Source organism: Telopea speciosissima, chromosome 5 (assembly GCF_018873765.1).
Source record: "Telopea speciosissima isolate NSW1024214 ecotype Mountain lineage chromosome 5, Tspe_v1, whole genome shotgun sequence".
Classification (NCBI taxonomy): domain Eukaryota; kingdom Viridiplantae; phylum Streptophyta; class Magnoliopsida; order Proteales; family Proteaceae; genus Telopea; species Telopea speciosissima.
The window spans coordinates 53,235,114-53,260,291 of record NC_057920.1 but is presented as its reverse complement, the minus strand read 5'-3'; the positions used below and the strand labels follow the sequence as shown (position 1 = coordinate 53,260,291).

The window sequence follows — 25,178 nt, the reverse complement described above, 5'->3', positions numbered from 1 at the left end:
AACATGGGAATCTATGGGACCATGTTGCCAAGATTGGCAACTTGGTTCATCCATAATACAATTACAATTTTACTACAGTTTAGTGCTAAAAGTTCCATTCCAACTGTAATGTCATTTTTCAATCACATGGACTAATGATTTTATAGATTTGACTGTTTACTTGATTTGGTAAAGGAGAAAATTTTCCTTCACCCACCATCCTAGGTTCACAAACCCCTATAGGATATTAATATGTTCCAAAAATACCCTCCTGATGCCCTCCCCCACCCAGCAGTGAATGGGATCTCATTCATCGTGGGTCTGTCCTTTGGTAAACCCTTGTATGTTGTTAATTCTACTGACCATCTCAACACTATGCCCACACTATCAGTTCACTTTCTTGACTTTTAAAAGTTTCTTTTCAACCACTGTGATGACCCATTGATGCTGTACTGATCGAAAATTTTCACAACTGAGAGATGACAATGCAAATATGTTCATCAAATTTGGATCCAAACTGAATTACCACAAACCAAAACGTTATGGAATGGCTTGGAATGATGCTAGATTAGTAGAATGTTAGCAATAGGACACGGATCAAATCCTTGCCCCAGGTTTTCATCCACAAAAACAAAAATACTTGCCCCAGATCCCTAAAATGATAAACATGTTGGTCACAGTTGGTCGTATTTAACTTTCCAAGTGTCAGCTTGTAAGAGAATACACAGACTGCATCAGAAGTGTTTCACCCAAGGGGTTTCAAGATCTCAACCTCTCTATATCCATTGAGAAGTTACCTATCACTATCATGTGTATAAGAAAGTGATCTTATAGGACAAACACTGTAGTCAACTGTAGCTGAGATTCATACACTTGGTGTACCTATCAATGACAAATTATTTGGAAGTGCATTCTCTTTGCCATTCCATAAAGAGCCAAACCATCTACAAATAAATCCTAAAAGAATTGTGCTTGCCTGTACCAGAGTAGTGGTAAGAGGAAAGGCAACCATGACCATGAAAGGAACAACCACAGAAACTGCAACAAAAGTAATGTTTAAGGCCTTCCTCCACCGTTTTACAGATTTCAATTTCTTACTGACTTCTCATTCTTTGTCTCTATAACTCTATTTTAACAACTTCATAGTTTCCCTCAAGTAGGTGCCTAATGGCTTCATTCATGTATTTGGAGTCAACTGCATATACCTCATACCCACCAAGTGTGTTTCTAATATGGCACTTGCCAAGCAGTGGGTTGCTTCATTCAAAAATCCCAGCTTGACATGCAATATTTTGGCAACACGTGCCATATTAGAAACACACTTGGTGGGTGCGAGGTATATGCAGTTGACTTAAATACCTGAATGAAGCCATTAGGCACCTCCTTGAGGGAAACCATGAAGTCGTTAAAATAGAGTTACAGATAAAGAATAAGAGGTTGAAATCTGTAAAGTGGTGGAGGAAGGCTTTATACATTACTTTTGTTGCAGTTTCTGTGGTTGTTCCTTTCATGGCCATGGTCGCCTCTCCTCTTGACACTGCCCTGGTACAGGCAATCCTTTTGTAGTTGGTTCACCCAAATCTCGAACAAGGCTGGATGGTCTACCTATCAATGACAAATAATTTCCTCCTCACAACTCAAAATTAAGGTATAAAGATAAACAACATTTTAATCCTCTTTCATTCTCGTAATACTGCATCAGGAAAACTAATTAGTTGGAGAAGTTAGATAAGCTTCTTCTTTTGGAAGAAGTGCGTCAAGTGCCACAACTGCAAAACTGAAACGCAGATGCAGACACCCAGGGATATGATACTGTACCATGCCACTCTGGAGTTGGTTAGTTCACTCACTTCCCTCATCTCGGCTTCCCTGCAAATACATAAAAGAAATAAATATGTAAATTAAATGTTCAGAAATCTTTTTATTTGGAGGGTTTTGGTGGTGGGAGAGGGGGGGAATGGGGATGGGGATGGGGTCATAGTTACATATTCTTTTGGGAGATGATTAACATTTTGGGTCTGCCATGTTAAGGCTATGTCCACTGGGTCCACCAAGTTATAGATACCTTATAGATACCCCGTTTTGGGTCTTACTGAGGACTAGATGTGCTGTTGGTAACTAAAGTGGGAGTTAAAATACACCCAAATTTCTAGGGCTGCGTTCATCTTCAAATTTTCAGTGGGATGGGAGAGACAATGAAGTTTGTAGCCCGGCCAACCACTGAGAGTTCAGAGGATCATGACCCAGCCATCAACCTCATCTACAGATTCCTCCAGAGCAAAGCTCGCATTTAGATTTTAGATTGGGGAGTTTGAGTGAAGTTTGGCGATTCGAATATGGGTTCTAGGTTGTCAGAGAGCCGACTCAGGGCTGCAACCGGTTTCTGGGGAGGTCTTGGTTTGGGAGATGAAGCAGATGCAGCTGCTGCCACTATTGTCATAGCCTCATAGGAGTCCGAAAGGTTGTCCGAGAATACATGGGCAAGTAAAAGGGGCTATAGCACACCAGTGAGGCTACGTTGGCGAAAATGCCATGGGAGAGAGCTTGAGAAGATCAGAGATCACTACAAATACACTAAGAAGGAAAAGATAGAGAGACTAGGAGAAAGTTATATGAGCCAGGGCAAACATGGGTATCAGCATGACAACACACAACTCCACCAACTGGCCATTATCAGAATAAGCAAAGAGAAAGCCAGGTGCACAAATCCAACGTGAGCTCAATGAAAATCCAAAGATGAAATTGAAACATCAGATACAAAACCATTGAATTCACAAAAAATCAGTTGACTGCATGAATAAACAGCAGGTATTATAAAAAGAAGATAAATGTAAGCCAAAACTGCAAGATTTTTATCTTCAAACAATGAATCCAAAATGTTCTCAAAGCTACAGTATGGATAGGAGTATTGACTGCAATTTCAAGCCTTACTAGATTATCTCAGAGAGATTTCGGGTTTTTCTGTCAGAGGAGGAATCAGAGAAGGCTGCATTTGGACAATCCAAGTTAGCTAGGCTGCTGGTTCTGAGGCTTTCCAAGTTTTTTTGAAGCACATTCAGAGAGAACTGATAAGTTTCAGAGCTTCTTCTCAATTTATTCAACGTCTTGGTGTGTTTCTGGGTTCCTCTGTTGTTTCCTTTTGTTGGTTTTTTTCCCCTTCAGAAAAAAATAGAAAATTGTAACAAAGAAAAGCAGAGATTCGGAGATGTGAACAGACGAGCTTCCAAGCACCTTTCCAAAACTCAATTGTAGGAATGACCAAATTTGAAAACGAATTGTCGAGGAGAGATGAAGAGAAAGCTTTAGGAACATAAGTAGGAATACAACGAGAAAGAAGAACAACGGCTGATCTTCAACTGTGAGCTTCATCTTCTATTCAGGTTCTTCAACTTAGTTTTTGTTTCTCCTTTTCCTTTTAGACCCTCTCTGCAACCACCACCACCACCAAGCTTCGTATGAAATGGAGAGAATCGGTCTTGGGTTGGGTTTTTCCATTTCCCCTCAGCAACAACCACATCTGATTTTCCTTTTCCTTCCAATTTTCCTCATTTTCCCAAATTTTCTTTATTTTTGGATACAAAGAAGTTTTTAAAGAGATTAGATTGGCGATGGAAAAAAAAATGTCTTTTTAGAAATATTAAAAGTCACATGATCACTTTTGCTGATCTGTCCTAGCATCCCCTTAATGGAGGGGCCCAATGTTGAGGAGGACCCAATGAGTAAATACCCTTTTCCCGGTACAGGATCCCAGCTACAGTAAATATAGTGAATTTGACTATAGACAAAATAAGTTACCTGCTCTTGAGATAGAGCAAATTTTCATGAATGGCCTCCACTGCTCCTTCAAGCTTCCGCAACTCAAGTTCAACACCCTAAATAATGAAATAATTAATGCATAAATATATGTTGACGTGTACATCCAAGCAATGAACAGTGAAAATGGGGGAAAAAATAGAAAAGAACAGTTAAGTACTTGCCTAAGTTGTAAATTCTATTCCGGTAGCTGCTGGAAAAAAATAAAATTTTAGTATTTTGGTGAAAGTAGCATGTGTGTGTGTGTGTGTGTATATGTGAAAATCTTATGGTAACTGTTGAAGTATATCAAGCTCCCAGGAGAAGGAGGAATCTCGATTAGAATACTCCCTTATTCTAGTTGAGATTCCCCTCTTTAGGAGTCTCTCTCCTATTTTGTGTTTATGTTTGAGTTATATTTTTCCTAGTCCTAGTTGGAGTCTCTAGTTTTAGTTTCCTAGTTTAGTTCTAAGTTCTTTTCTATTTTCCTATTGTAATTTGGAATCCTAATCTGATTAGGAGTTAGTCCTAATATGATTAGGAGTTCCCCTTTAATGTAACAGTTGAGTATAAATAGATACAAGGTGAGGGAGACTGTCATATTCGATAGTTATCTTGACTTCACCATCTTCTTCTTGATGTAGATCGAAGCACGAAGAAGACAGACAGAATTCAAAATAAAATAAAATAAAAATACTGTTCACATGAAAAGTGATTTGGGGTTAATATGGACTGCTGGTTTGAAGATCATAGGCTAAAACTCGCGAGATCTCAATGAGTTTCTCGGTTTTTCAAGACCTCGAGATGAGATCTCATGCGATACGAAAAATTACCCCAACTCGAGCGAGATCTCGACCTAAACTCCTTTATATGAGTGCCAGATCTCGACCGAGAGGCGAGATAATGTAGTCCTAGATAGACAAGGGTCTACTAGGACTACATTAGGCAGCCCTAGGGGAAGCTGACAGTGTAGGTTTGAATGATGTTTAATTGAAATTTAGAATTTCAAAAAATTAGGGTTAGGGTTTTGGTTTTGGGAAATAGGAAATTAGGTGAAACTAAGGTTTAAGATGGGAGTTCAGGATAGGGCTACTGGTCGAGTGTTCAGGGAAGTGAGGGGGAGGTTCGGCTGTGAAATGGATGGGTTTGGATAACTAGATAGGCCTAGACAGTATTTTAGGGTTTTGGGTTTTAATAGGACTGAGGGGAATTAGGGTTTGGATGTTAGGAATGGGGCAGCAACCTGGATCGGGTGTAGGGATGGATGCAGGGATGCTGTGATTAAAAATTGGATGGATTCTAACGGAGGAATAAGGCTGGACAGTAATTCTAGGGTTTAATGGGGCTAGGGTTTAGTGGGGATCGATTGTAGGAAGGTAGGCTTAGGTTGAAGGATTAGGAAAAGAAGGATAGGTGCAGGAAATTCAATTAACTTACTGGATTTGCAGAGATCCAATTAGCAGCAGTTTGAAGCAGCTTGAAAGCAGAGAAGAGAGCCTCCCGATCTTAATCTTAACAAATGCAAGGAGTCAATTGGAGGTCCACCAATCCCTTCACCTTGAAATCCACAAGGCACACTCACTGGGGAGCGGAGCAGCAGCAACAATGGCATGCAAACATAACTGAAAATTTTTAATCAGAACTGTGGGGGAGCCTCCCACGATTTTCTTTTATTTATAATATGGCCATAGGCCCAAATCCTAATACAAATCTAAATCCCTCCTTCATAAATCGTGGAAGGGTGTAACTGAAATTAAAAGCTAATTAAAATAATTTAAAACAACTTAAAAGATTCCTAAGTAACCAATAGGAAATAAGATCCTAACAACCAATAGGATTAATTCACTTAAATTGAACCAAAGTTGAACCGGTTTTAAGCTGAAAAATAAACTAAGTATGGAGAATAAAACTGAAATAAAAGTAATAAACTAAGGCTCCAAATACTAGGCCGTAATCTTAGAGCTTCTTCTTCTTCTTCTTACGGGTACTTGGACCTGCATCACGAGACTTCGATGGTTTTGGTCACCTCGGTATACAGACACCTATCTATGCAAACCTTGGTATACAGACACTTATTTATGCCAGAAACCAGTATAGACACTTATTTATGCCTAATATAAGATATTATTCATAAATAGGCAAATACACCCTATTTGAATCCAATAAAAATGGTTAAAAAATCAAATTTGAAAAAGAAAAAAAGTCAACCCCCCAGTTCAAGAACAAAAACTGGATTTTCGGCGGTAGGTGCAATTTTCAACTTTCTAATGCTTTCCATAAATCTTAATATAGTAAAACAATGCTAAAAACCAAAAGTGCGGTAAAATATTTATTTGTTTTGATGTCCAAAAAAATATTTTCATCCAGAGCGATTTTGACAGCATTCGCGCACACCAAATTAAGTTTGACCGGTACATAACTCCTTCAATATAAATCAGATTTAAGCAATCTTGGACTTGTTGGAAACCTTTGACCAAAGGTACTTACTCTTGCATTCAAAAGTCCAATGCTTTATATTCTATTGATAAGTATGTGTCTCTTGCTCACTTACCCTCTGTTCATAACTTTGCCTTATACTTGTCTTCCAATCCTATTCCCAAAACTCGTACTGAGGCTCTTCATCTTCCTGGTTGGAAGAAGGCCATGAATTTGGAAATAGATGCTCTCTTATCTCGTCACACTTGGAGTTTGGTAGATCTGCCTCTTGGAAAGGAACTTGTTAAGTGTCGCTGGGTTTACACAATCAAATACCTTCCGGATGGTTCTGTTGAGCGGCTTAAAGATCGTCTGGTTGCCAAGGGATATACACAGACTTATGATGTTGACTACTTTGAGACCTTCTCTCCTGTTGCTTGGCTGAATTCTGTCCGCCTTTTTGTTTTTATGGCAGTTAATTTTGATTGGACCTTGTGTCAATTGGATATTAAAAACGCCTTCTTGTATGGTGATCTTCATGAGGAGGTTTATATGGAGCAACCTCCTGGGTATGTTGCTTAGGGGGAGAGTAGTACTCGGGTGTGCAAATTGCATAAAGCAATCTATGGCCTCAAACAATCACCCAGAGAATGGTTTGAGAAGTTCAATGCCACAGTTGTATCGTGCGGTTTTTTGCAGTGTTACTCTAATCATTCTGTGTTTGTTCGTCGTCATGGTGGCAAGTTGGTGGTTCTGGTTGTGTACGTTGATGATATTATTGTTTCTGGTGATGATGAGTCAGGCATTGTTGAGGTAAAAGCTTACTTACAACAGAATTTTCAGACCAAGGACTTAGGTGATCTTTACTACTTTCTTGGCATTGAGGTTGTGAGAAGCAAGAAGGGTATTAGTCTTTCCCAAAGGAAATATGTGTTAGATCTTTTGTCTGATACTGGCATGCTTGCATCCCCAAACCAATGGATATTCCCATGGATCCTCATCAAAAGTTTGGGGTAGATGATGGCGATCCTCTCAAGGATGTACACTAGTCATAGTTATCAAGGCAACGCCATGGCGTCCAAGCTCCTTGGACGCCATGGCGGGCACCTTGCCGCCGTGGCGGTGTCGCCTTGATTTTTACCCTCTAAAACACCATGGTCGCCTTCCCGCCTTGATAACTATGACACTAGTATAGGAGTTTAGTTGGGAAGTTGATTTATCTTATTGTCACGAGACCAAACATCTCTTTTGTTGTTGGTGTTCTGAGCCAGTTTATGCAAACTCCTCAGAAAGCTCACTGGGATGCTACCATTCGTATTCTTCGTTATTTGAAGGGTGCTCCCGGTAAAGGGCTGATTTATCATCTTAATTGGCATATGGATCTGGTTCCGTATTCTGACACAGACTGGGCAGGATCGACAAGTGATCGTCGTTCCACTATAGGTTATTGTACTTTTGTTGGGGGTAATCTTGTCTCGTGGCGTAGTAAGAAGCAGACTACTATTGCGCGGTCGAGTGCAGAGTCAAAGTACTGGGCTATGGCCCACACTACAGCTGAGTTGATGTGGCTCAGGTTTCTTCTACTTGAGATGGGATTTCCTGTGCCTACACCGAGAAAGATGTACTATAATAACCAGGCAGCTATATATATTGCTACTTTGCTAGTAACCCTGTTTACCATGAGCGGACTAAACATATTGAAGTAGATTGTCACTTTGTTCGCAATGCCGTCTTGAAAAACCTAGTTGAGACTCCATTTGTTTCATCTTCGAATCAGCTAGCTGATATCTTCACCAAATCCTTGTTTGCTCCTAATTTTCACACCTATTGTAACAAGCTGAGCATGGGCGACTTATATGCTCCAGCTTGAGGGGGAGTGTTGAGAATTAGGGGTAGTTTTGTCATTGCTATTTTGGGTCTTTGGGGTTCTATGTAATTTTCTTTATTTTTAGTTTTTACTGTTAAGTTGTAATAGGTAAGGGTAATTTCCTAATAAACCCCTAACCAACTTACCTTATTTTACTTTGACTTTATTATTAATAGAACCAAAGGCCTGCGATAGAAACCATCTTCTATCGCAGGCTGTTGTGTCCTTCTCACGGCAGTGTGCTTCTTCTTCTGCTGGTTAGTTAGTTCTGGTTCCTAACAAAAGTGGTGAACCAAGAAGTTGTAACCTTAATTTTTGCCCTTTAAATATAACACACTTTTTTTTTTCAATGAGGGTAAATCCTGAATTAAATAACTTTCAACTTTTCGATCCCATTTTTTACCCCAGCATTAAATACTGCAATAAATAACTTTGGGGAATAAGATAAGCGGCAATTAAAATTACAACTTCTAGTTCACCACCTTGGTGACATGAATTTGTGCCCTATATATATAATTTCCATTGCACAAAGAGAGGGAGAGAGAAAGAGAGCCTATATGTATTTATCCACTAAAACTGTTCTCTCCTGGCCTCATAATGTTGCCTAGGTAGGACAAAGCCCACTAGGAACCAGGGGAAGCAGGGTTATGTAATAGGGCTGGCCGAATGGACAGATTTAGGTAATTAGGCCAAAACTAGGGTTAGGGTTAGGGTTTCAAACTAGGGTTTATTTGGTATTGAAGTGCAGGTTTCTAGAAGTCTAATGGTATAAGTTGGATCGAATTTGGATGAGGTTGGAAATCTAGGGTTTCGGGTAGGATGCCTTATGAAAATGGACTGTTTGTGAGATCTAGGGTTTAGGGGCAGATTTTAGGAAAGGGGCTTATAGGGTTTTAATATGCAGGTTTAGGGGGTCCTAATGATGTAAAGAGGTTAGGGTTTGGATAGGTTTTCAAATTCTGCTGTAGGGGCAGAATTAAGTTGCAGGTTTAATGGAGGTCGAATATTGATGGGAGAAGGGGTATAGATCAGGTTTATATAGGAGAAAACAAAGTGCAGCAGGTTAACTTACTGTAATGCAGAGATAAGGCAGCAGCTTGAAGATTGATAGAGCCTCCTGACCTTCACAGTGCAAGGAGTCGCAGGAGTCCACCCACCCTTCACCACCTTGAGTCCACAAGGATGCAAGCTCGCAAAGGAGCAGAGGCAGCAGCACACAGGCAGGAATCTCAGATTGAAAACAAGGATTTTTTTATGCAGAAAAGTAGTGGGGGAGCCTGCCCACGATTAGTCTATTTATAACAAAGAAAAGGGCCAATGGCCTTACACAAATAATCAGATCTGAACTAGGAATCCCAGTTCTAAATCCTAGATAAAATCCTACTCAGATTAGGACTAGTGGTTCCTAACCTGAATCCTAATAAAACACAGCAGACTTATACTCTAAATAGGAGTATAAGTTTAAACAAACCACTCATCCCTCTAAAATCGTGGAGGGTAATAACTAAGAAAATAAAAGGAAAAAGACTGTTTTATCCTTACTAACTAAAACACTAAAAAAAAACTATGGAAAATAAAAGGCTCCAACGAAAACAGCCTAGTCAAGGCTCTTCTTCTTCTTTCGCATGCTTGGACCTGCATCAGCTCTCCCTGGCTTAGAAACATTCATCTCCGATGAATGGGTGAATGCCATGTAGGGATCATATAACTCCGGATCAAGCCTCTTGAAGTCATCAGCATGTATCCAAGTGTTGTCCTGGCGTGGGCAACCTTTCCACTTGACAAGGAAAGAGTGGTAACTGGCGCCCTAACGAGTCGTCTTGTACATATCATCCAAAACCTCTTCTATCACATCTGTCGTAGGTGGCTTCAGTTGGGGCAGCCGCAACATGTGCTCTAAATCACCATCATCCGAATGATGCCCCGTATACAAGTATAGATCAGCCACGTTGAAAACATTGCTTATGCCCATATCATCAGGCAACTCTAGAACATAAGCATTAGGCCCAATACGTTTCAGCACCTTGTATGGACCCATCTTCTTTGGATGGAGCTTACTGTTGACACCCGGTTGGTGTCTCTCTCGATTCACCCGTACCATGACCATGTCTCCAGGCTTGAACTCTACGAACCGGCGATGCTTGTCGGTAGTGGACTTGTAGTGATCAGTACTGAGTGCAATCTTGCGTCGAACATCGGCGTGCACTTCGGTGATATGACGGATGAATTCATCTGCTTCAACACTTACCCGAGCTTGAGGGGGTAAGGGAATGAGATCAATCGGACGACGGGGTTGTATCCTAAGGAGAATCTCGAAGGGAGTATGACCGGTGGTCCTGTTCACGGAGCTGTTGTATGCAAACCCAGCAATGTCAAGGATAGAGGGCCAAGTCTTCTCATAATCTCGGACCAAACACCGCAGCAAATTACCAAGGCTCCTGTTGACTACTTAAATGCATCCGTCGATGCAGGGATGGAATGCGATGAGAACAAAAGCTTGGTGTTTGTCTTTAGCCATAGAGTCTTCCAGAAGTAACTCATAAACTTCACGTCACGATCGGATACGATGGTACTGGGTAACCCATGGAGACGAACAATCTCCTTGAAGAACAGCTTGGCAATGTGGGAAGCATCAAGTGTTCTTCGACAAGGAATGAAGTGAGCCATCTTGGTGAATCTGTCAACTACCACCATGATAGAGTCAAATCTTTCTTTGGTAGGGGTTAGTCCAAGTACGAAATCCATACTGAGATCAACCCATGGCTGGTGAGGGATCGGCAGTGGTAAATAGAGGCCTGTGTTTTGCTTGGTACCTTTAGCTAGCTGACAAACTCGACACCGCCGGATTACATGCCCTACATCCTTGGCCAAGTGAGGCTAATAGTACCGATCAGTCACCTGCAAGATGGTTTTATCTTTCCCGAAGTGTCCTCCTAAACCTCCTCCATGTAACTCCCTGATAATATGGTGTCGTAAGGACGAATCGGGAATACACAGCCAGGTTCCTAAGAACAAGTAACCATCATGTAATGAATACTTAGGGTGCTGTCCACCCTGCTTCAAATCAGCATATAGGACTTGAAAGTCCTTGTCACTAGCATACTCTTCTCTGATCCATAGTTATCAAGGCGTCGCCCATGGCGTCCAGGTGGAAATCTGGGGGCATGGCGCTGGGGTGCCTTATGGTATGTAAGAAAGGCGACCAAGGCGACGCCTTAGGACGCCTTGTGAGCAAGGCAGTCGCTTTTTGGTGTTTTTTTTTATATTTTTGTTTTTTAACTTTTTTTATGTACTTTAAGTTATCCTAATTGAAAATATGTCATTGGTTGTACATTTTTGGTGCCATGCTGTGAGAAGCATGGAATCATTATGTTAAACTTAAAAAAAAAAAAAAAACCAAAACCTAAATACCAATCCCAAACTCGACTCACCTAATCACCTTCACGGGACATACCAAAATCAAAAAGGAAAAAACGAAAGAGAAAAGAAGTAGCGCAGGAGCGACTTGTAGTGACTCCGACAGAGCTCAGCTCAGACCTTAGTCCTTCAAGGTTTCGACCCTTTCTCAGTCCTCCCTCTTAGTCCCCATCCTCCACCGGTGTCTGGCGAGGCGGCGACTTGCAGCGACTGTGTTAGAGCTCAGACCTCAGTCCTTCGACTCCTTCTCAAGTTCTCAGTCCTCCCTCTCAATCTCCATCCTCCACCGGCGTCCGGCGAGGCTAATTGTAAGTATCGTGTTTTTTTTCCCTTTTTCCTTCTAAAATCTAAACCTCTTCCCCTGTTTAAGTTCTAACTTCTCAACCGACACCCCCATCTCGAGCATCCACCCCCACCGACGAGAGAAGCAACCTCCACCCCCACCGACGACATCTCCAGCCTTGTAAGTATTGTGCTTTCTTTTTTTCTTCTTTTTTCCTTCTAAACCTAAACCCCTTCTAACCTCTCCACTCTCCATCGAAATCTCCAGCCTTGTATGTTCTTTTGTTTGTTTCTAAAGAGGACCGTGGACTGTGGAGTAACAAACAGTTCCTTTAACTTCATTCAATCTTGTCTTTCTTTCTTTTCCTCCTTTTTTTTCATAGAATTGAGTGATTTCTTTATTGGACTAAAATGAAGTGATCACAAGACCAGAACTTGTAAATATTTCATATTTATGAATGGTTTTGAACTTTTGATTGGGCCGCTCTCTTGGCTGGGAGGTCTTTAAGGTGTTTGTAGATATGCCCTACCCTTAGCCGACATGTCATGATTATGCTATTTTGCAATTCCTTGATTATGTACTTCAATTCTTTCATATTTATTTAGGATACAAGTAGAATTATAGAAAAATTAATATGCTATTTATGCCTAATAAAATGGTTATATAAAAAAAAAGAACACTAGAACGCCTTGTTCGCCAAGGCGACGCCTTGAGACCGCCCTATCGCCAAGGAGCTTAGGAAGGCCCTCAAACGCCATGGTCGCCTTGCCGCCTTGATAACTATGCTCTCATCTGCTCGATGCTAAGTGCATGGGCTGAGAAAGTGTTCAAGGTCAGGAATTTTCTACTCAGTGCATCAGCCACTGTATTTTCCTTTCCTGACTTGTATTTGAGGGTAAAGTTGAAATCCTGTAAATATGCAACCCATTTAGCATGCCTGGTGCTAATGGACTTCTGTGAGTGGAGGTGCTTGAGTGCCTCATGATCAGTGCACAGGACAAATTCTTTGCCAATAAGATAGTGCCTCAAATGCCATAAGACCTGAACAACAGCATAAAGCTCTATATCATAAGTAGAGTACCGAGTCTTGGCATCATTAAGTTTCTCACTGTAGAATGCAATAGGATGCCCATTCTGCATAAGAACTCCGCCTAAGCCAACATGGGAAGCATCAGTAGCAACTTCGAAAATATGGTCAAAGTTGGGCAGGCGTAGTATTGGAGCTTCAGTCATCTTCTTCTTAATCACCTGGAAAGCTTTGTGAGCTGTTGCTGTCCATTCAAACTTACCCTTGTTCTGCTTGGTGCATTCGGTTATGGGTGCCATGATGGTACTAAAATTGCGAATGAATCGCCTGTGAAAAGAAGCCAAACCGTGGAAGCTTCATACTTCGGTGAATGTCTTCGGAGTAGGCCATTCCACAATGTTTCGGACCTTTTCTGGATCAGCTTCAACACCCTTTGAAGAGATTATAAAACCAAGGAAAACAACCTTGGGCAGCATGAAGGAGCACTTCTTTAAATTGATAAACAGCTTCTCTTGCCGGAGCACTCTTAGAACTTGTTTCAGGTGGTCTATATGTTCATCTGGGTGCTTACTGTACACCAAAATATCATCAAAATAAACAACGAGAAACTTACCGATGAAAGGACGAAGTACCTGTGTCATGACTCTCATGAATGTGCTAGGGGCATTCGTTAGGCCAAAGGGCATGACCTTCCACTCGAACAATCCATCTTTGGTCTTGAAGGCTGTCTTCCATTCGTCTCCAGGCCGGATGCGAATCTGATGGTATCCACTTCGAAGATCGATTTTGGAGAAGATCTTAGAATCGGACAGCATGTCTAGCATGTCATCAAGCCTAGGAATTGGGAACCTATACTTGATGGTAATCTTGTTGATTGCTTTGCTGTCTACACACATGCGCCACGAACCATCCTTCTTTGGTGTCAACAAGGCTGGAACAGCACAAGGGCTTATGCTTTCTTCAATAAACCCTTCTTGAGAAGCTCTCCAACTTGTTTATTAAGTTCTGCATGCTCTGAGGGACTTAACCTGTAGGCGGGCAGATTTGGTAACATAGCACCAGGTACCAAATCGATGACATGTTGAATGTCTCTAAGTGGAGGTAACTCGTTGGGCAGTTCTTCTGGCACTACATCCGAAAAATCCTGCAATAACTCCTTGATGGGCAGTATAAACTTCACTTCGAATTGGGCAACAGCCTCTTGAGTCACCAAAGCAAGAACCAGGCCTGTATCATGGCTGGTTTGTTCAAACTCTCTTTGTGGAACAGCCAACAAATTACTCCCAGATTCTGTCCCTTTCTGATTAGTGCGCATGACATGACGTTTACGTATTTTTGCAGGCAAATTAAGTGGGTACCACTTGATCTCTTCTCCTTTATGTTGAAACACACACAGGTTTTTTCTTCCTAGGAGAGCAACATCATTGTCGTATAGCTATGGTCTCCCTAGTAGAACATCAGTCATTCTCATCAGAATGATATCACGCCAAATTTCCTCTGAATATTTTTGGGCCTGTAAGGGAACATAGCATCTCTTGTTCACATCAAGCTTATTCCCATTCAATAAGGAGACTTTGTATGGCATCGGATGCTTTTCAAATTTCAGATATGCCTTCTTCACAAGGTCTTTAGACACAACATTAACACAGCTACCACTATCAACAATTATCTGGGCAGTGCGTTCACCTGCTCGCAAGCGAGTATAGAAGATGCAACTACGTCGCCAATCTTCAGCCTTAGATTCAGCACTCAATATATGTGCTACTACGTGTACACCTCGGGTATCTTCAGTCATCACCCAAGTCATCAAAATAAGCAGCCCCATCATCATCATCATCAGCATCAGGGGGTAATGCATAAATACCCCGTTCATCAAAATCATCAGGGCTGTCTTCTTCCTTTTCAGCTACATGAATCGGTCTCTGTTTTTGTGGGCAGTCCTTAGCATAATGTCCCTTTTCATTGCAGCGATAGCAAGTGTTTGATTCACTGGTGGTCATTGGGGCTTTGCCCTTGTCCACACGAGAAGAGCTGCCAGTGTAGGGGGCTGTCCGTGTAGAACTAGCAGTGGTATTATTACCTCTATTGTAACCATTAGTTGGCTTGAATGCTGGAAAAGATTTCCTGGTGTCGACAGCAGTGGAACCAAACCTTCTAGTGGTATTCAATAGGTCTTCAGCCTTCAATGCTTTCTCATAGCAGTCCTTGATGTCTAGAACATCTGCAACTCCAATAGCTCTAATGATATCAGATCTCAATCCCAACCGAAATCGAGATAACATCTGAGTAGCACTCTCTCTGGTGTCAGTACGGGATGAAAGAGAATCAAACTTCTGCATGTACTCGGATATAGTCATGTTCCCTTGCCGAAGGGAGTTGAGCTGATCTTGTAACTGAGCTCTGTAGTGTCTAGGCAAGTATTTCTCTGTCAGATCATACTTCATATCCTCCCACTTGGTAGGTGCATTACCTTCACGTTCCAAGTCCCTCTCTGTTAAGGGTGTCAAACGGTTCGGTTTCGGTTCGGTTCCATGCGTTGTGGGTGTGACCCGAAACCGAACCGATACCCAAGTCGGTTCTAGGACTAACAACCGAAACCGAACCACCTCGGTTCGGTTCGGTCTGGTCTCGGTTCTAATTCGGTTTCACAAAACGGTTTTAATTCGGTTTTTAATATAATATAATTCGGTTGAAGAAGATGGAGAATTGGAGGTTGCACACTTGCACATTGCAGGCAGCCTTGCAAATTGGATCGTTGGGACTTGGGAGAAAATGGAGATTGCACGTTTGAAATTGAAAGAATTGGAAGACTTGAAGTAAAAGAGTAAAATTAAAAGTCTAAAACTAAAATAAAAATAATAAAATAGAAAAGAGAATATGAAAGGCTTTTCCGTTAGAGAATTAGGGTTATATTGCTAGACAATTACCAAAAAAACAAAAAAGATAAATATGGTTTTTTATTTTGGTGCATACGATTTTGGTTACTTTACTTAGTTACTTTATTAAATATCATTTACCTAAAAAGGCTAAAAGATATTAAAAGATATAGGGTTTGGGAATTAAATGGGTATTCGGTTCGGTTTCCGTTCAAACCGACGGTTTTGGACATGAAACCGAAACCGAACCGAACCGAATTAACTTATCATACATTAGAACCGAAACGAACTGAATTAATTTGTTTTGGTTCGGTTCGGTTTTCGGCTTCGGTTTGGTTTTGACACCCTTACTCTCTGTTCTACGCCACCATTCTCGAGCAGAGCCAATTAATTTGGTACGTGCCAATCTCATCTTTCGGTCTTCAGGCAAGTCATACCAGTCAAAATAGTCATCTAGGGCAGCAAGCCAACCATAGAATTTCTGTGGATTACCATGCCCATCATACTCTTTCAACTCTAGTTTGACCTTCTGGGTATCAAACCTCCTGCTAGTAGCTTCATCTCCAGTGAAGTCGGACCTCAAGTATTCCTCAAAGTTAGGTCTTCGAGGTGCTTCAGTAGTTCTGTCCCTGTCTTCTCTGTAGTCATCTCTGTCATACCTACGTCAATCTCTGTAATCTCTGTCATGTCTAGAATGGTCTCTGTGGTCCCTGTGATGTCTGGGATGACCTCTATGATATTCATCCCTTCCCAGAGTTCCATGTACTTCAGAATGAACTTGGAATCTGTCTTCCTCTACATATAGACGGTTGCTTACAAGAGGCACAACTTGCCTTTGTTCCATTGCTGTCATTCAGTCACTAAGAGCTTGTTGGTCTGTGGAAATCTTTTGCAGCATAGTCATGATTGCAGCAAGGGAATCGGGTGGGGGTGGTTGTGTGGGGTCCACAGCAGGGTTGCCATGTCCTTCCATGGCTCTGATACCAATTTAATGTAGCCTAGGAAGGACAAAGCCCACTAGGAACCAGGGGAAACAGGGTTATGTAATAGGGCTGGCCGAATGGACAGATTTAGGTAATTAGGCCAAAGCTAGGGTTAGGGTTGGGGTTTCGAACTAGGGTTTATTTGGTATTGAAGTGCAGGTTTCTAGAAGTCTAATGGTATAAGTTGGATCGAATTTGGATGAGGTTGGAAATCTAGGGTTTCGGGTTGGATGCCTTATGAAAATGGACTGGTTGTGAGATCTAGGGTTTAGGGGCAGATTTTAGGAAAGGGGCTTATAGGGTTTTAATATGCAGGTTTAGGGGGTCCTAATGATGTAAAGAGGTTAGGGTTTGGATAGGTTTTCAAATTCTGCTGTAGGGGCAGAATTAAGTTACAGGTTTGATGGAGGTCGAATATTGATGGGAGAAGGGGTATAGATCAGGTTTATATAGGAGAAAACAAAGTGCAGCAGGTTAACTTACTGTAATGCAGAGATAAGGCAGCAGCTTGAAGATTGATAGAGCCTCCTGACCTTCACAGTGCAAGGAGTCGCAGGAGTCCACCCACCCTTCACCACCTTGAGTCCACAAGGATGCAAGCTCGCAGAGGAGCAGAGGCAGCAGCACGCAAGCAGCAATCTCAGATTGAAAACAAGGATTTTTTTATGCAGAAAAGTAGTGGGGGAGCCTGCCCACGATTAGTCTATTTATAACAACGAAAAGGGGCCGGCCAAAGGCCTTACACAAATAATCAGATCTGAACTAGGAATCCCAGTTCTAAATCCTAGATAAAATCCTACTCAGATTAGGACTAGTGGTTCCTAACCTGAATCCTAATAAAACACAGCAGACTTATACTCTAAATAGGAGTATAAGTTTAAACAAACAAATAAACAAACCACTCATCCCTCTAAAATCGTGAAGGGGAATAACTAAGAAAATAAAAGGAAAAAGACTGTTTGATCCTTACTAACTAAAACACTAAAAAAAAACTAAGTATGGAAAATAAAAGGCTCCAACGAAAACAGCCTAGTCAAGGCTCTTCTTCTTCTTTCGCATGCTTGGACCTGCATCACCTCACCATTCCCACCCCCACCCCCCACCCCTTCGAACACAGAAGAAAGATTCTCAAAGAGAACATTAGCACAGACCGCTGAGATCCACTAATGCAAAAGTCAACCTCGAACCAAGGAAACCAGTGGGAGAGTGATTGCAGCCAGGATCAAAACGACAAGGAACAAATTAATTAACTAAAACTCTTTTTTCTTTTATTGCTGCTTTTTTCTATTACATAAGAATGCAAAACATGATAGATAAGAAGAAAGGAGAAGAAGATAAAGAAGAGAAGAAAGGGGGCAGGGGAATGGCTATCTCAGCCTGGGTCTCTCACCCACAGCTATCCCAGCTGTTGAAACATGGAATTTCTCCCATAACCAATGGCAAGCTTGGCCACAAATTCTATTCTCCAAATCTGATCCTTCCTTACAATAGGGGGCCCATTAATAGCTTAGGCAAGCTTAGAAAATAGAAGGTAGAAAATAGAAACTTCCTAAAACCAAAATAGAAGTTAGGAAAATAGAAACTAATGAAAAGTAGAAACTACTAAGGCTTTATAGATCCAGCCTTCTAAACAAGCAAGGAAACAAAAATAGAAACAAACTGAAATTAGAAGCTACCTAATATACTTCCTAAAACTGAAAATAGAAACTAAACTATGGCAGCATTAGGAGAGAATCTTTCTGCACTTGATGGACCCACAAGATCTTCTAAACAGAATCCCCACACAAGGCAAATATTGGCTGTGACACTGTTCAAGTGAACAGTGCCGTGAACAGTGTTTTGGTCTTTTAACTTGTTCATGCTTCACTCTGGGCTGAGGCTGCCTTAGGTGATGCTCCATCGAACCAACAAAAACTTGCCACATCATCAGACCAGGCTGCCTCTCACAGCAGTCGAATCCACAACCTTGCTGGGCTGGTTTTGGGGCTTGTTCCTGCGGGTACATATGGACTTGTGATCTACATCATCCACTATTTTTCCTCATCCCTTCCTAGAGCCCGGCACACACACACACACAAAAGAGAGAAAGAGATACTATCCATCACGGAGCTCAGTGACAAATGAGATCCAATAGCCAGTATATTCCTTCCCCATTTGTAGAGACGGACCCCTTGCCTAGGTTTAAGGAAATTCTACTTTCACCATCCACAAAAAAGAGATGGAGAGGCCAGAGATTTAAACCCAGCAGCGAGACAATGGGATAGTTTTCACCTATATTCTTCTTCGAATATTTGTGTTGTTAATATGGCAGAAACCTTCTGCCAAAATTTCACACTAGCCCAAAATTAGCAAAATATACAAAAAGTTCCATTTTTTTAACCAAGATATTTCACATTTCAGTTACTCAGCCAGAATTCAACTTCCCAAAAAAATTTCATACCTCAATCTTCTCTTTTCTGGCAACAGAGTCCCAGTCCCTCGCTGCAATTCCAATCTTCCAGTCCAGGTTGACACTTGTCTCTGCTGCTTTATGAGGGCCCTCAACCCAAAAACATGCTAGGTAGTTCCCAGCCTCGTTAGTTGTGAATGCGAACTGACCATGGGTGACATTCTCTGTATGATGAAGGGTGTTCCCATATGGTGATGATACCTACAAAAGAAGTAACCAGTGTGAATGATTGTTTTACAATCTGCAAAACAAATATCCTGACGTTACCCCAAGTCCACCTGGAAGACAAACCTCATCTTAAAGAAATTTAAATCTTGTGATCATACAATGTTGGAAAATTCAGGACAATCCACATAGATGAATATCACAAATTGCCTTTTTCCTTTTTCAATCTTTGCATCAGGACTTCTTGGAGCAATGAATGATGGCAAGGTTTGCCATGACAAGGTCTGTAATTTGTCTAGCTAATGGTGGTCCACTAGTGATCAGAAATCTGACCACAGAGATAATTATCAGAAATGCTCACAATACTGATAACACTACTTGTCGCAAGCAGAACAGACATTGCTTTCTGACTGATAGGGACAGATTTCTTCTGATCATTGATGCTCTAGTAGCAAATAACAGTCACGTCTAATTGGTGTATCTAAAGAAGTTCTAGGCAAACCTGAAGGAAAGCGACATTTGTGTAGCGAAACTTGGTGGTGGGATGATGAAGTTCAAGCAGCCCTTAAGCAGGGAGAGAAATCTAGAATGAAAATCTTGGAAAAGAGAAAGGATGAGGAAGATTTACAATGGTATAAAATTGCTAGAACAGAAGCTAAGAAGAGAGTAGAGAAAGCAAGGACTAAGAAATATGAGGTTTTCGATGATAATTTAGGCACCAAAAAAGGGTGAAAAGGATACCTATAAATTAGCTACAATGAGAGAAAAGAAGAGTAGGTATTTCAGCCATATTAGATTCATTAAAGGGGAGGATGAGATTGTCTTAATAAATGATGAGACTATTAACCAACCTGGAAAAAACTATTTCTATAATTTACTAAGTGACAACAGTACAAGTAATAGTGATCTAGAAGGTAGCAATAGTTCAAAAGAAACCAAACCTTAGATCTGTACGGAAAATTAATAAGTTTGAAATAATAGAAGCTTTAAAAAAAAAAAGATGAAAATAGGTAAAGCAGTAGGTCCAGATGGTATCTCAATAGAGGTTTGGAAGAGCTTAGAAATTAGTGGAATAACTTGGCTAACGAAGTTGTTTATAAGATTATGAGCACACAAAAAAAAATGTCATATATGGAGGAGAAGCATTATGGTATTGATTTATAAAAATAAAGGTGATATTCAAAGCTATAATAACTTTAGAGGATATAACTTATGAGGTATACTATGAAATTATGGGAGAGAGAATTGAAAACCATCTCAGACAAGAAACTAATATTTGGGATAATCTGTTTTTTTTTTTTTTATGCCAGAAAGATCAACAGTGGAAGCTATTTATTTTCTTAAGAGACTAATAGAAAGATCAAGAGAATGTAAAAATATATAAATATATATATCTTTATATGAACTGGCTCGGAAAAAACTTATGATAGAGTCACTAGAGTGATAATTTGGCAGGTGTTTAATGTGTAGACATAATTAAACATTTGTATATTGGTGTAGTGACCAACGATTATTCATGCTTCAATTGATTAAACAATTCTTTTTTTTTTGGTGAGATTGATTAAACAATTTACTGCATTAGCGCTTAATTTTGAGAACGTTGCATGCTAAAAATAGTGAAAATGATCCATTTCTTATGAATCCAAAGGGGCAAGAGATTGCTGCCTGGTCGTGTGGCCCCCTGCACCAGCGCAGGGGCCAATGAAAGCACGCACAGGGGCATCAACATGGATGGGATTTCTTATTTCCCATGGGCGGGCCAGTAATTCCGCGCTCCTGTGTCTGGGCTCAGGATTCGCGTGACCAAGCAACGTTCTTTTTCCCTAATCCAAAATAGCTAATTATGGAAAAAATGAATCCCCCCCCCTTTTGTAATAAGTTGTGAAAAAATGAAAGAATGAAAAGATAATTTCATGGTTGAGAATTGTACATCGTATTGCCCCAATGCTTAATTTGAGAACATTGCAATAATGCATGCATAAAATAGTGAATTATTTTACTTTTTAAAAATCCAAAAAATAGAGAATTTTCTCCTTTTTTCTGTAATATCACAAGCAAGCTGACCATCGGGTAACAACCTATAGTTGATCGTGGTCTCCGTGTCACGGTGGTGGCCGTACTCCACCTTCCTCCTGAAGAGGAGGTAGATGAGTGGGATGGATGATTGTACACCAACAAATTCATCTAATCCCGATGATGGAGGTCGTAACGAGCACTCGGGGGGAAAATGATGATCCCAACGACGAGGCAACTCTCTTAAATATAGGTGAAAATGAGTACCAACGAAGAGATACTCGATCCCAAGTGGCAGGGAATCCAAGTTGAAAAGATGGAACTCACAGGATAAAAGGGAGCAAGGAAAATTGTTGGACAGCCCGGTTCGGAGACTCGGTCACCTGAACTGATATAATCCCAACATTATGACTACTACAGGTATCCTCTTCAGTCGGTTTATCCACCTCAGCTGATGTATCCATCCTATGGAGAGAGCAGGCAAGGTTATTCTGATCTTCCTCAACACAGCTGAAATACACATTACAGAGAGTGTAGCCAGAGCAACCTAAGTGATTGGGGGAGCTCTAGTGAACAGAATGTGGCTACCTACAGTTTGCTTTTCTTCAATCCTTTTGGAGACACTCTAATACCATTATCAGCAGATATATAGAGCACCTCCACAGGATGATGATGATGAATCCGATGGCAATACTTATGATCTGCAACGATCATTCACTGCATTGGGGCTATTGTAGGTATGTATAGTTCTATATTTCTTTAAAAGTTGAAAAACTACATAACTTTAATTACATATTTTATCAATATACTTCATTCCTATGGCATTGATGTAGGAGACTTGTTTTAAATTGCAAATAAATTGATACTTCAGCCATTATATTAATCTTCCTCTCATGATGTTTTGCAGACCTCAGGATAATAGGATTAAACATTCCACCAACCAGCCATAAGAAGCCCCTAATCTACTAGAAGACTACCTCTAAACATTGAGATAGTGCTGGAAATCTAACAACTTACCTAATCGAGCCAAGATAATATAAAAACAAAATAGTAACAAAAGTTAAAAGAAAACAAGCACTAAGACCCCAACTTAACTAACTAAAAAACCCCTTTTTCCTACCTCCTACTCATATTTCAGGCCTATTCAAGTGGCCTATTACAACAACAACCAAAAAAATACCTTGACCAAAGGCCCAACACTATGTAACTCAACCCAAGGCTAACTTCCACTAAAATAAGCCCACTTCAGTGATTTATCTACATCAAGGAGCCTGATATTTCAAAATGGGCTTATTGTGTTACTTAAAAAAGACGATTGGTCCTCCACCAGCAAACAGATTCAAAGCATCTGTCCCATTCAATTCTATTTGACTTGGGAGTTCATAATTAGGAGATTAAGGTCTGGTTCTTCATGTCTTGTAACATTCCTGACTCAATATTAGGAGATTAAGGTGTGGTCTTTATGTTTATTGTAAGAGGGTCTTGATTGCAGGGCTTCTGTTCCCCCCTCCGGTCGCGAGGTTCCTTCTCTTTCATTAATAGGTTTCTTCATTATCAGAAAAGTGGGTATAAGATGCATCCCTAGAATGCTGCTCTTAAGGCAGAACGACAGATTTGGACAGTTAATAACAGCAGGTGAAAGATTTATTATTTTCTGACAATCTTGCATTTTAATAATTCTGTGCCTTCCCCATTCTTTTATCAACATCTTCCTTCACATATCATAAAACAGGGGGAAAAGCCATCTTGATTGACCCAATGATTGATTGCAATAAATTTGCAAGCATCCCATCAACACACTCCAGACAGTCCCAAATTATGTACAACAAAACCATATGAAAAAACTTATCCACCACCAACAGAAGAAACTAAGCAAAATTAATCAAATATTACCCCAAATCCAAGCCTAAGGTCCCAAATCAGTTAAAAAAAAAAAAAGCAAGCTTGAAGAAAATATTAGGGAACGCAGCGAAGATCAAATTCAGAATCTAGAATTACCTTGGCAGAGATGGTAGGGATCTCGTGAGAATGATCGTCGGAAACAACGGTGTAATCGGCCAAAACGACGACGTTGTTCTGGATTTCCTCTGAAACACACTTCGTTCTTGAACCAGGAAGATTTAACCATATAGCCTGTCCCAAAGGTAGAAAGAGACTAATGCACCATAGCAGAACCATTAAATTCTTCGCCATTCTCGCCCACAAAGGAAACACAGACAAACCAGTTCTTCTCTCGCTCTCTCGACGTGTAGGGCTTCTGGTCAATGAGAGTGAGTGAAAGAAACCAGAAGCTTCAAAGAGAAACAAAATGTAGCAGGAACTGAGGATCAGATCTAAAGCTTTTCGTTTCGCGATTTCTTGTGCTGATTATTAAGATCGGTTTTGTAAATTTTCCAGAGTTTAGTGCGATTTGAGATTTTGGAGAACTGGCTACCTGAAACAGATGCTCAATCACTTTGGAACACGTGAGGGTCTATTTCTAAGGAGCTGGTCACGTGGAAGGAAACGTTGTGAGTCACTGGGTGCATGTTCGTGTCACTACTTACTACAGATCCCTGTCATTGTAAAGTGTTAGGAATACAGGGAAAGTGTTTCTTGTCCAGAGCATACAATACACTAGTAGGAAATATCCACCCACAGCCCCTCAAGGGAGAGCAGGTAGGTCATTGGATTCGACTCCTCTTCAGCAAGCCCAACGCCCAACGCCCAACGCCCAACGGGTGCCTAGTGAGGCATCTAACAGCTGGGTTGTTGGGTGCGTGTCGGGATGCGTATCGAGCCCCACGCAAACACACATCCCTGCACTCGCCCAGCAGCCCAGCCGTTGAATGCCTCCTTGGGCACCCATTGGGCGCTGGGCTCGTAGGAGAGGAGCCCGATCCATAGGTCATTGCATATGGGAGGAGAGAGATAGATACACTCGTGGGGGCGTAGGGGTATGCTCCCAGACAGAGTTCTTTTTTCCCAAAATAAGGAGTGTGACCCTTGCATGTTGCACAGAGGCTAATGAGAGTGCGAGCTGAAGCATCATGAGGGCGGGATTTTTGCTTTCCATAGGGGGCTGGTGTTACAGGAGTTGGTACTATAGCCTCATTGTTCACGACACTATAGAGTGAACAGTAACCGAGACTACAATGTAGGGGTTTTTATGTCTTTTCTTTTATATTATTTCATTAAGGGTAGTTTTGTTATTTGGGACCATTAGGGTTATTATATTTAGAGTAAACATCTAGTAGACCCTCTAAGGTTTGTTCACCTATCTTGTAGCCCCCTTATTTATTAAAACCTTACTTATGGACCCATATGATGGACGGAATACTCGTTCCGTTATAGTCAACAGGTTAAGTGATGATGTCAGCAGATTAAAGGCTATGTAAATGTCAAAAATACCCTTGTACATCTTTAAAGAAAATAGCCAAAGTAGAAATTACAATTGTATCCTTATTTCATCTCCAACTTTAGAATTAAGATTTGGAGATGCCAACCGTGAGGAAGAACCAGGAAATCTCACTCATAATTGAAGGTACCGTTTCCCCTAACTAAATCGCTCCTTATTTTGCCCTAAATCCTATTCTGTTTTCCCTAAATCACTTTCCTTATGATGGCGGCAATGGCTACCTTCAATATCTCGATGTAATTCTTTTTACCAAATGCAAAAGATAGGCTTCCAGCTCTGATAGAGAAGGTGGCTTCTGAACTTGGGATATTAGATTGAAATCGATCATAAATGGAGTGGAATCCACACACAAAATTTCGACTGGGATCGATTGAAATCGGTTAGGATCAGTGGAGTTGCAGGTGTGACTAAGTGCAGTGGGGAGTGGAGAAGATTAAGTGGGTCAATAGGTTCTGAGCCTTTAACTCCAAAATAAAAATCTTTAGGGATTCCTCTCTCACAAAAGAGCACGCACC

General features: G+C 40.9%; 1 protein-coding gene across 1 annotated transcript; it reads right to left on the bottom strand.

Moving 5' to 3' along the window:
- Positions 1 to 1,617: 1,617 nt before the first annotated feature.
- Positions 1,618 to 23,624, bottom strand: LOC122661438 (transmembrane emp24 domain-containing protein p24delta3-like). Its single transcript, XM_043856819.1, has 4 exons — positions 23,265 to 23,624; positions 19,080 to 19,289; positions 3,775 to 3,851; positions 1,618 to 1,848 (listed from the first exon to the last, which is right to left on the bottom strand). The coding sequence occupies exons 1-4, from the start codon at positions 23,457 to 23,459 to the stop codon at positions 1,704 to 1,706; spliced, it is 627 nt and encodes a 208-aa protein (XP_043712754.1). The 5' UTR covers positions 23,460 to 23,624; the 3' UTR covers positions 1,618 to 1,703.
- Between the last annotated feature and the right edge of the window lie 1,554 nt (positions 23,625 to 25,178).